Below are 13,487 nucleotides of genomic sequence, written 5' to 3' on the forward strand. Positions count from 1 at the left end.
TAGGCTGACTATTTGTTTTGCCTCCGTCCACTTCATGGAAGTGTGAGCCTTATGCTGTCCGTCCAGTGCGACGCTAGGGCTGCCAGCCGTCCTCATTTTTAACGCACCATGGACTGTCTGGGAGGAATTTATAAAATTTTGAAAACGTTTGCAATTTGGCTCCTAAAATTTGAAAATCTCCATATCCTTATTATTGGTAAAAATTGAAAGCCGTACACCGATCAGCATTTTCGGAAGTAATGCGCACACTTTTTTTCTCAGAATCTTCTTATCCATTCCGGTAGTAAACAACGCAGATATTAACAAGAATAGTCCACTTGGCTTTTTCACTTCATCTTTTGAGTTCAGCTTTATCTTCTTGGCGAGTAGACAGCTCATTATAAATGTTGTTCCTTTCCTTCATTATTTGTAATCCTAATTTGCGAAACAAAGTGAATTTATTCAAAATCGAAATTACAACTTCACGTTTTCAAGGTGAGATCTTAATTTCGATTCTTCTTTCAGCAGCCTGTTTGCACAAAAAATTTCACACATCCAGGTACAGCCCGTCGTATTTAAGTGCAAGTAAGTACTGCTTTGTAATATTTGAAGGGAAAATATTGTTATTGTCCTGCGGTGGGTTGGCACCCTGCCCGGGATTGTTTCCTGCCTTGTGCCCTGTGTTGGCTGGGATTGGCTCCAGCAGACCCCCGTGACCCTGTAGTTAGGAATATAGCGGGTTGGAAAATGGATGGATGGATGGATATTGTTATTGTTGCAAAGTGGATTTATAATTGTAAATGAATGAGTCAACTATTACAGTTTCAGTTAATTAAAAAGAATCGCACGTTTATCCTGCCATATAAATGCAATATCTTTTTAATTATCAGCTGATCGTGTAACAAGTCACTTCTTCAAGTAATTTAATAATATTTTCATATTTCTTTCATTTACATAAATTCAGGAACACCCATTATGACAAAAAGAAAAAGTGCAAGTTCACAGACTACTTGACCAACAAATATCCTTTGTCAAAGACAAACAAAAAAAGAGCCACCAAAAGGTTTGGGGCAGCCACCCGTCTATTGTTTCTTTCTTGCAAAATGGATCATTTTAATGTACAGACGTGTACAGGTTAGAGTCCAAAGCACAACTGATTCGACAGCACAGGGATGGCGGCTTTAACCCTTTAACCGCCAACTCCCTAAATATTCCCCAAGCCAGGCGAAATCTGAACAATTTTTGTTTTTTTACTTTTTTACATTTTTTTTACATTTTTTACATTTATTCAAGCAGTATTGACCACTAAATGTTGTGCAAGTTGCCAGTGTATACATGAAATCTATAAATGTAACCTGAATTCTCAGCTAAGCAAAACATCTTGATACCAAACCGTGCCCTTTTCAATGGTAGATACTGTCGAAACTGTAAGCGGCCCTTCCACGACAATAAACTTTCATCAACTGCAACTGACGGTCCTGGCATGTAGGGCAACTGAAATGCTTCAAATAAATGATCAATCAAAGGACGTAGCTTGAACAAGTGGTCGCGGTTTGGATCTTTCTTATCTGGCTCGTTTCTGTTGTCATTCAAATGAAAGAATTTCAGCAGCAAAGAGAATCGGTTACGTGTTATGACAGCTGCAAAAATAGGTGTTGCATACATAGGATCTGTAGACCAGTACATCTCAATATCTGGTTTTCTGATTATTCCCATCAACATCAAAATCCCAATGAATTTTTTCATTTCGTTTTCATCAGTGTCAAACCAAGCACGAATACGGGAATGTGAAGGTAAATTGGGATTTTTCTCAATAAACTGTGCTGCATACAGATTTGTCTGATGAACAAAATGTCTAATCAAATCAGGTGACACAAACAGCTCATAAAACTGCTCAGCAGTGTAATTGTTTACATCAACAATAAAGCCACACGTTCCCTCAAACGAATGCAGAAAAGGTAGTTCACCACGGGCAGCAGCCCAGCTGAGATGCTGGGGATACACCCACTCAGCGCCGTCATCCGATGCGTCTTCATTCACAATATCATGCAGCGCACGTTGCTGCTCATCACTGTCACTAAAATCTTCTTCAGAACTGCTACAATCATGATCAGAACTGTCCAAAATCGCCTGCAAAGCCTCACTTGAAGTCAGTTTACGTTTCGCCATATTCACAGCTGTTACATGCGAATCACGTCACATGACCGGCCAAAACAACCACAGACTTGTCGAAATACAACGTAGTAATAATACCCACGCCAAACCGTCAGTTATACTACTTGCCAGGCATTCATATAACCACAGGCAAATGTGCCGGATAATTCCGGCAGTATGGCGTTAGCATTAAAACAGCGGTGCCGGATATATCCGGCAGAGGGCGGTGAAGGGGTTAAGGGAGAGTGGAGGAAGTGATGTCATCAGTGCAGTTGGAACCGGAAGTGATGTCATCAGGGCCAGGCGGGATTTCCTGTAACTGGTCTGTAGAGAAGTGAGAGAGAGAGAGAGAGAGAGTCCGTGCAGTCTGCCACCCCCTGGTCTGGCGTGGAATTACATTCATTCAGGCCCTTTAGCTGCCTCCCATGCACACGTGTGTGACACCTTGTTTTTATCAGATTATATCAGATTTACTGAGGAAAAGAGCTTCAGTGTAAAATAATGTAGATAAATACTAATAAACTAAATTGAAAAGAGTAAAATTATTTTTATTTACTAGAAGTGAATTTACCATGTGTATCATTTTTGACAGAATTACGACAGTTAAGCTATCCCAATAAGAATAGAGGGAATGAAGTCTGTTAATCTATCTATCTATCTATCTATCTAATTTAAGTGGCTTGACATATTCACAATATTTAATGGGTTGTTAGTTTGCCAGTGACTGTGATTGTGGCCATCATATCATAATTATAGTGATAAATGATTACTTAAGGTTTATATAATTTTAAAAAACTGTAAGACAGTATAAAGGCATATTATGGCATCACAGGGATAAGTGTCCTCCAAAGTCCTCATTTTTCGACCCAAATGTCCTCATTTCCAGAGAAAGAGAGTTGGCAGCCCTACCAGAGCCCAATTTGCTTTAAAAATAGAAGATTATGAAGAACAATAATTTCATGATTTTTCTTTGCAGACCAAATGTTTGTGGATCACACTACAATGCCTACTGCTGTCCAGGATGGAAAACCCTGTCAGGCGGAAACCAGTGCATCGTCCGTGAGTACAGTTTGATTGTTGTGCCATTTGGTGTTGATGTTTTAGTCGAAGGTGTTCCGGTCCAAGGGGATGAAATGCCGTCAGCTGGCCACAATGTGCTGTATCTTAATATCAGAGTATAATAGTTTTAAAATCAAATATTAAAGCATTACCTCCCAAGTATTCAGACCCTTTGCTGTGGAACTCCAGATTGTGCTCGGGTCCTCCCTGTTTGCTTGAATTCTCTTTAAGACGTGTCCAGAACTTGATTGGAGTCCACCTGTGGCAAATTGAATTGGTTGGACATCATTTAGAAAGGTGCACACCTGTGTATTTAAAGTCCCACAATTCACACGTCATGTAAGGACAAAAGACCAAGCCGTGAAGTCCAAAGAACTCTCTGTGGACCTCCATGATCAAATTGTGGTGAGGCACAGATCAGATCAAGGGGATCAAACTGCTTGGAAAGCTCTAAGCGTTCCCAGGCCCCCGATATTTGTGAAATGGAAGAAGTTTGAAGCTGTTGGGACTCTTCCTAGAGTTGGCTATCAGGCCAAACCAAGTAACCGGACAAGAAGGGCCTTGGTCAGGGAGATCACGAATGAACCCAGTGGTCACTCTAATAGAGCTTCACAAGTCCTTGGCTTCGATAGGAGAGCCTGTTGAATGGACGACCATCTCGGCAGCACTCTGTCCATCAGGTGTTTTGTGTTAGAATGACCAGATGGAAGGCATCTGACAGTTTAAAGACCTTAGAGAGCTTGATGAATAAGATTCTCGGGTCTGATGAGACAAAAATTGAACTTTTTTGGCAGAACTCCGAACACAAAGTCTGGTGAAGACCAGACACTGGTCACCTGCCTAATGCCATTCCTACATTGAAGCAGGATGGTGGTAGCATCTGCTATGAAGGTGCAGAAACCGGGGGGGGGGGGGGGGAGAGATGTGTGTCGGGTATGGAGAGGATGAATGGGACCAAATATAGAGAGGTGCTTGAAGAAACCCTGCTCCAAAGTGTACAAGACCTCAGACTGGGGTGACAATTCAGTGTTCAGTATGACAATGACCTAAAACATACAGCCAAGACAACAATAGAGTGGCTTCAGGACAAGTCTGATTGTCCATTAGTGGCCCAGCCAGAGTCCAGACATAATCCCCATAGAACACAGAAGTGAAGATCACAGAGACTTGTCATCCAGTTTATTGAAACATCTGGCAGGAAGAATGAGATAAACTGTCTGAATATGGGTGGGCAAAGCTTGTAGAGACTTACCAAGGCGCTTATAAGTTTGAACCAAGGGGCTTCTACACATTAAGGCTGTCAATACTTCTGTGAATGAGAGATTTTGGTTTTTGATAAATTTGCGAACATGTTTTCACTTTGCCATTTTAAATTATTCAGTGTGGACTGATTGACAAAAATAGCACATTTATCCATTTAAATACAACAACGATTACAAAGCTGACTTGGTGCGGTCTGGAATTCAGTGTGGGTGTTTGGACTTGCATGTGTATTTCTTTCTGTATAGTCCCTTTCGTATCTATCAATCACTTATATAGCCCCTTTCATATAGTGTCTCTCATATCAATCTATCTTTATCATATAGTGCCTTTCACGTGTATTGATTTGGTGACCAGATGCCCAATGTTGTCAGAGACATTTCCATCAACACCCCCTTTAGTTTAGGACTCCTGAATTATTCTTAAGAATATATTTTATTCCTGTATGTTAGGCTTTGCCTGTTTTGTCATTGCCATAACTTATGCAGACCTTTTTCTGACAACATCATCTCTGTTGTTGTCCACGAAGCCCTGCTAGCTGCACATCAGCACATGACGTCTAATCACCAATCACAGCAGTTCTGTTTAAAATACCTGAGATCTGACCAATCAGAGGTCCTACGTTTGTGAACTCCGCCCATCGTAGATCAGTTATAATGTCTGAAAAGTGTTCACATCCATTCAATTGAAATTTCAGTTTATGGGAAATGCCCTGTCTGATTTTGGGGACTAATAAAATCTACATTTTTGCTAATTGTGTGTCTTCTTTAAGAAATTAGCTCGTTGTGTGTACCTAACCGATGTTCTTGTGTCGCTGCAGCAATTTGCCGAAGCTCCTGTGGTGATGGCTTCTGCTCCAGACCCAACATGTGTACTTGCACCAATGGCCAGCTAGCACCCTCCTGTGGATCAAAGTCAGGTAAGCAAACCATGATGACTCCTCAAGAGTTTATTAGTAATATTAAGTAAAACCCCAATGTCTTTGATTGTACCTTGAAATAGCAAGGGATATGAGGAGGCTCACTTTTGTTCCTCGTTTCCACAAGATGAAGCCACGTTTTACATTAGAAGGTCTTAGTGGGTCTCAGCACAAGGCAGGCAGCTACAGTCAAGTCAGGTGACTTTATTGTCATGCCATCCACACTCAGTGTTGCAGCATACAGTGGCACAAAATAATATTCTCAAGGACCGCGGTGCAACATATACACAGACAGAACATTTGTAACTTAACACAGGACCAGTTCAAGACAAGTATAAAATTATACTATACTATAGTTTATTTTGCTAAACTTTACTCTACTATTTGACATAACACAGGACCTTTGCAAGACAAGTAGAAATTATACTATATTATACTCCACTAAACTTTGCTCTGCTCCACTATATAACATGTCACAGGACCAGTGTAAGATAAGTAAAACGTTATCCTATCTCATCCCTTCCTGTCCTATACTATGCTATACTATATAACATAGCACAGGACTTCTGCAAGGCGAGAACAAATTCTACTCTACTCTGTAACATAACACAGGACCAGTTCAAGACAAGTAAAAAAAATTATACTGTACTATACTTTACCAAATTCTACTCTACTATACTTTACTATATAACATAACACAGGAACAGCACAAGGCAAATAATAAATTATACTATAGTGTACTCAACTATATTCCACTAAACTCTACTCTACTCTATAACATATCATGGAGCCAGTGCACGACAAGTAAAAAAACTATACTATACTATAGTATACTGCATAACATAGCACAGGACTAGTGTGAAGACAAGAAAAAAATTATAATATGCTACACTATTGTCCACAAACTTATATTCCACTCCATCATACTATACTATACTATACTATACTATACTATACTATACTATACTATACTATACTATACTATACTATACTATACTATACGATACTATACGATACGATACGATACGATACGATACTATACTATACTATACTATGCTATGCTATGCTATGCTATGCTATGCTATGCTATGCTATGCTATGCTATACTATACTATACTATACTACACTGCATTGCATAACATAGCACAGGACTAGTGTGAAGACAAGAAAAAAATTATAATATGCTACACTATTGTCCACAAACTTATATTCCACTTAATCATTCTATACTATACTATACTATACTATACTATGCTATGCTATGCTATGCTATACTATACTATACTATACTATACTGCATTGCATAACATAGCACAGGACTAGTGTGAAGACAAGAAAAAAATTATAATATGCTACACTATTGTCCACAAACTTATATTCCACTCCATCATTCTATACTATACTATACTATACTATGCTATGCTATGCTATGCTATGCTATACTATACTATACTATACTATACTGCATTGCATAACATAGCACAGGACTAGTGTGAAGACAAGAAAAAAATTATAATATGCTACACTATTGTCCACAAACTTATATTCCACTCCATCATTCTATACTATACTATACTATACTATACTATACTATGCTATGCTATGCTATGCTATACTATACTATACTATACTATACTATACTGCATTGCATAACATAGCACAGGACTAGTGTGAAGACAAGAAAAAAATTATAATATGCTACACTATTGTCCACAAACTTATATTCCACTCCATCATACTATACTATACTATACTATACTATACTATACTATACTATACGATACGATACGATACGATACGATACGATACTATACTATACTATACTATACTATACTATGCTATGCTATGCTATGCTATGCTATGCTATGCTATGCTATGCTATGCTATACTATACTATACTATACTATACTATACTACACTGCATTGCATAACATAGCACAGGACTAGTGTGAAGACAAGAAAAAAATTATAATACGCTACACTATTGTCCACAAACTTATATTCCACTCCATCATTCTATACTATACTATACTATACTATGCTATGCTATGCTATGCTATGCTATACTATACTATACTATACTATACTGCATTGCATAACATAGCACAGGACTAGTGTGAAGACAAGAAAAAAATTATAATATGCTACACTATTGTCCACAAACTTATATTCCACTCCATCATTCTATACTATACTATACTATACTATACTATGCTATGCTATGCTATGCTATACTATACTATACTATACTATACTGCATTGCATAACATAGCACAGGACTAGTGTGAAGACAAGAAAAAAATTATAATATGCTACACTATTGTCCACAAACTTATATTCCACTCCATCATTCTATACTATACTACACTACACTACGCTACGCTATGCTATGCTATGCTATGCTATGCTATGCTATACTATACTATACTATACTATACTATACTATACTATACTATACTATACTGCATTGCATAACATAGCACAGGACTAGTGTGAAGACAAGAAAAAATTTATAATACGCTACACTATTGTCCACAAACTTATATTCCACTCCATCATTCTATACTATACTATACTATACTATACTATACTATACTATACTATACTATGCTATGCTATGCTATGCTATGCTATGCTATGCTATGCTATGCTATGCTACGCTACACTACACTACACTACACTACACTACACTACACTACACTGCATTGCATAACATAGCACAGGATTAGTGTGAAGACAAGAAAAAAATTATAATACGCTACACTATTGTCCACAAATTTATATTCCACTCCATCATTCTATACTATACTATACTATACTATACTATACTATACTATACTATACTATACTATACTATACTATACTATACTGCATTGCATAACATAGCACAGGACTATTTTGAAGACAAGAAAAAAATTATAATATGCTACACTATTGTCCACAAATTTATATTCCACTCCATCATTCTATACTATGCTATGCTATGCTATGCTATGCTATGCAATGCAATATAACACAGGACTATTGCTAGAGAAAAAAATACTATACTATATCCTATACTACACTATACTGTATTATGTAACATAACACAGTGGCAGTGGAAAGACAAGTTAAAGAAATGATACCACACTCCACTCTGCTCCACCCACTGCACTACACTATACCATACCATGCTAAACTATATTATGCTATATAAAGTAACAGAGGACTAGTGCAAGACAAGAAAAAAATAGAGTATACTACACTATATTCTACTTTGCTATACTATACTGTACTGTACTGTATTATGCTAAACTCATAGGTAGGTAAATAAATAATAGGTAACTGGATTAGTAAATAGCTGTATTATCCCAGTATCTCACCCAGATTCTTCTTAAAGGTTGTCAGGGTTTCTGCTTCATCTCCATGTTTCAGTAGTTTCTTTCAGATTCCCACAACTGTTTGTGTAAAGAAGAGCTGCCTGGCTGCAATCCTGAATGCACTTCCCCTTAATATCCACTGATGTCCTTGAGTATGTGATTTGTTGATAAGTTAAAAGTTAAATGCCTTTGAGGATTTTAAATACGTGGATGAGGTCCCCACTCAGTCTCCTCTGCTCGAGACTAAACAGGTTGAGTCTGTCCCTGTAGGTCATGTCCTCATGTCCCATGATGCACTGGGTTGCTCTCCTCTGCACAGCTTCATGTGCTGCTATGTCTTTCTTATAGTGTGTTGACCAGAACTGCACACAGGACTCCAGACGGGGTCTCAGCAGTGCATCCTATAGTGTGACCATAACGGCCCTTGGCTCAAATTCAACACTATTTACAATATAAGCTAACATTTTATTTGCCTTAATTTCTTCTGCGCATTCCTTAGGAGATGAAACCGTTAAAGGCGGGGGACGCCCTCCCGTGTCTCCCCTGTCAGCACACGTCCACCTGAACTCGGACGCAATCATTAAAATGTCTTCTAGTACACAATAGCACTGCTTTATTGTTTATATTATATGTGATGTTAGGGTGAAAGTTATTTAATAAGTTTGCATTTAAATTTTGAAGTTTCTAAGAGTTATTTGAAGTTTGTGTGGACTTTTTTGACTATGAATGAGAGCAAAGTAGGCAGAGATCCTTCATCTACAGTACTTGTACACTTCATGTCAAGACACTTTAAAACGTCTATTTGTGGTGGTTTCTCAGGTTAAAGTTCGACAGAGCAGACCGCAGTGCCTATGAGGTCAGTCATGTAACACCCCAACATCACAAAATGCCCTCAACGTCAGTCATGTAAGACCCATTGCGTTAGACTACGGTTTACATTAAAGCCCTGTTACACTACAGTTAAGGTTAGGGTTAGGGTTGTGGGAGGGTCATCTGACTCACAGGGAGTTTCGTGACTGACATGGGCATCACCTGACCTGTGTCATCGGTACTGCAGGCTGCAGTTAGATCCTTCTCACAAGGTTTACTTTTACTTGACCGACTTTTCAGAACGGTGACTCTTCTTTTACTCAAGTATGGCTGCTGGGTACTTTATAGAGTACAGGACTTGAACCCAGGACGCTGGACCAGTGGGCTGAGGGCATCAGTACTGTAATGACCATATGTGACAAAAACCAATAGACGCATTAGTAAATGAGACTTTACTTCATGTAGCGCCAACAGCAAGGTGTAGAAGCGGGGGGTCCGTCAAATTGCAAGGTGATCAAATCCTACAGAATCGCCCCTCACTTAGACAGTCCTGCAGTGCACAGTGTCACCTTATTCAAAGAGACAGATGACGGCACAAAGCGAGAGCCGTGGAAATCACGCTGACCTCATCCAGGAGTCTGCCAGCATGAGGTGATGAAGAAATTGAAAATGCGTCTTTCACTCGTCTCTCGCTCTCTTTTTTTTTTAAGAGCACAGATTACATCGCTGCGCTGTTCGTGTAGGATGTGAAATTAGCTTTTGGCAGAGGTCACCCTAATTGAAATCAGTTTATGGTTTGAAGTTCCTACCCTGCTTGAACGATGATATCATTTCCTGCCCCTTGCCTAATCCTCCTGTTTTTGTTAAACTGAGCGAACAAAAAAAAAAAAAAAAAAGAAAATGTCCCGGGCCGTGCGTGTGAAGAGACTCTTGTGCCGATGTCCATTATGGCCTAAGGTTGGCATTTTGGGTACTGGAGAAGCCAACTGTCGTTGTATCTGAAACATTTTAATAGAAGATTCATTACTACAATAAGTCATTGAAGAATTTGTGACAATAACACCGGGCAAACAAAATAAAAAAACAACATAAAGAGTTGGTCCCTGAAACATTGTACCCATTTGCCATATTGGACCCTTGCTTATCCAGCCTAGTTCTGTTCACACCAGTTAGGTGGGCTTACTTTTCAATTTGTCTTTTTAAATCCATTTCAGGGTCACAGCAGCTGGAGCAAGGCAGGGGATCAACCCTGGCCAGGGTCACATTCAGTACCCCAGAGCCACCTTAGACGTGGCACAGTGGTTAGGGGTCCGGAGTCGGCGTCTGTGTGGAGTTTGCACGCCGTGTCCGTGTGGGTTTCTCCACTTCCATTACTTTAGTTAGCAAATGTACATTTCCTCTGTGCAGGTGTGGATGTGTAATGGATGGGCATCTTGTCCAGGGTGGTTTCCTGCCTTGTACTGGGTGGCACTCCAGCAGCCCCCATTACCCAGAATTGAAACAAAGAGGTATGAGAAGGCTATGTTGTGTCAGTTAGTGGTATCATCAAGAATGGCCTACTGAAAATTCTCCAGAGCGAGACACCATGGGAGGACCCAACCTGCTCAACAGACCTGAAATCACACATTCACTTTGAGTACAGGGCAGCACGGTGGCACAGTGGTAGCAGTAAGGAGACCTGGGTTCACTTCCCATGTCCTCCCTGCGTGGAGTTTGCATGTTCTCCCTGTGTCTGCGTGGGTTTCCTCCTACAGTCCAAAGACATGCAGGTTAGGTGCATTGGTGAGCCTAAATTGTCCCTAGTGTGTGTGTGTGTGTGTGTGTGTCCTGCGGTGGGCTGGCACCCTGCCCGGGATTTGTTCCTACCTTGCGCCCTCTCTTGGCTGGGATTGGCTCCAGCAGACCCCCGTGACCCTGTGTTAGGATATAGAGGGTTGGGAAATGACTGACTGACTGACTTTCAGTACAATGGTGCCAAGGTGACAGGAAATGGACTGGCAAGTTCTGGGCAGATGAGTCATCCATCACTGCAAGAAGCCAAGAGGTCCATGCGGTTGGTCAAAACCTGACAACAATTTTAGTGTTTCTTCAGTTGTCCTCCTATGTTTTAGGCACACATGTGCTCGCTTAAATGTGAAAGTCAATTTTAATCCTAAACTCAAAGTGATCACTTGATGCCCACCTAAACCAATTACAATTTAGTGCATTGTTCTGCAATGATTTACAAGTGAAATAAATCATTTTGAAATCGGATGAATCTTTTTGAATCACCCTGTATATACTAAAATTAATTTGACACGGACTATAGCCAAGAGGGTGGCATGGTAGCGCAGTAGTGGTAGCACTGCTGCCTCGCAGTAAGCAGACCTGGATTCGCTTCCTGGGTCCTCCCTGCGTGGAGTTTTCATGTTCTCTCCGGTTTCCTTCCTCAGTCCAAAGACATGCAGGTGAGGTGCTTTGGCGATCCTAAATTGTCCCTAGTGTGTGCTTGGTGTATGAGAGTGTGTGTCCTGCGGTGGGCTGGCGCCCTGCCTGGGATTTGTTCCTGCCTTGTGCCCTGTGTTGGCTGGGATTGGCTCCAGCAGGCCCCCATGACCCCGTGTTAGGATATAGCGGGTTGGAAGATGACTGACTTTCATCACACACACCCGTTCTTACGAAGGCAGGATTAAAGTCGGCAATTAACCTTTACATTTTAAGCTGAAATCTGTGGGCTCACAGGAATTAAACCTGAGGACGCCGCTGGTGCCGCCGCCATCATCTTTGGCTCACAGCGCCCTCTACTGGTGACACTCCCTGGACTTCTGTTTTACTCCCAAACACGAAAACCAAAAGCACAAAAGTCATCTCAAAACTCAGTAAAGCTCCATATAATAATCTTTAGGTCACTTATTATGGGATTACGTTTAACCAGAAAGTAAATTAAAGCTTCAAAAAAAAAAAAAAAAAAAGATAAGAGAAATCATAAAAGCTGATAAACTCAAAAGAGATGAGAAACCGAGAAGGGAACTGAAAGTATTTTTGTGTCCGTTATAAATCTCCTGCCATTCACAGCTACACTTTTTGGGGTTTCGAACCTCAGAGAAATTGATTTTGGTGTCATTTTCTTTGTTTAATTGTCTCTGGAACAATGCTAACCATTAATAAAAACGATGCTTTGTGATTTCCATTTTCTTAGTGGCGTCACCTTCTTGAGGCTCCATTACTGTTGTAGTGAGCGGGACCCTATCAGGAAAGTGCCACGAAATAAGCACAAACCTATCAGGGTGTCTGCGGTGGGCTGCCGCCCTGCCCGGGATTTGTTCCTGCCTTGCGCACTGTGTTGGCTGGGATTGGCGCCAGCAGATCCCCGTGACCCTGTGTTAGGATGGGAAATGACTGACTGACTATCAGGGCGTGATTAGAGTCTGCATTTCCACCCATCGTAGGGTTGAAACAGGCAGGTGCCCACCGCTACGGAGTACCACTATGTCTGAATTTCTCACTGTTGCGTACCAGAACTGTTTGTTGTATAGCAGCTTGCATCATACTTCTATCTGCCCCCCACTTTGGATGTGGGTTTTGAAACTCCACAAAGACCCCCCCCCCCAAAAGAACACCCCTCGAAACTGCAATGGTAACCTATAGTCCCACTATCTTCAGTCAACAGTGAGGCACTCAACGCTGTTGCTCCACGCAGACTTAAACAAAAGACTACCGGCAATTGTGAACGTCCACTTCAGGTACTGCAGCTTTGAGCCAGCGCCGTCAGGGACCTTTGGAAGGAACGATGACAAACTTCCATCAGCATATGTCATATTTCACTTGTGGACACAACAACTGGACTGGCTTTATTGAAATCTTAAAAGGCTTCCACTGTAAACCTGTGGCACAATTGGGCAGATCTGACCACATCTCACTCCACCTGCAAGCCTGTTATTAGATGGCAACAGCTTTCTTATTAGCCA

The 13,487-nt window shown here is 40.6% G+C and overlaps 1 protein-coding gene and 1 long non-coding RNA gene across 3 annotated transcripts in view; one reads left to right on the forward strand and one right to left on the reverse strand.

Annotated features, from left to right (window-relative positions):
• The window catches only part of LOC127526167 (uncharacterized), a 368,097-nt gene that overhangs the window by 91,178 nt on the left and 263,432 nt on the right, over positions 1–13,487 (reverse strand). The gene's annotated exons all lie outside the window — the stretch shown is intronic.
• The window catches only part of fbn1 (fibrillin 1), a 311,649-nt gene that overhangs the window by 24,022 nt on the left and 274,140 nt on the right, over positions 1–13,487 (forward strand). For both annotated transcript variants that reach the window (XM_051920648.1, XM_051920647.1), the window contains exons 3-4: positions 3,110–3,192; positions 5,273–5,371. In XM_051920648.1, the coding sequence (XP_051776608.1) occupies positions 3,110–3,192; positions 5,273–5,371 (182 nt within the window). The remainder of the gene's footprint in view (positions 1–3,109; positions 3,193–5,272; positions 5,372–13,487) is intronic.

The sequence above is a fragment of the Erpetoichthys calabaricus genome, chromosome 17, assembly GCF_900747795.2.
Source record: "Erpetoichthys calabaricus chromosome 17, fErpCal1.3, whole genome shotgun sequence".
NCBI lineage: Eukaryota > Metazoa > Chordata > Cladistia > Polypteriformes > Polypteridae > Erpetoichthys > Erpetoichthys calabaricus.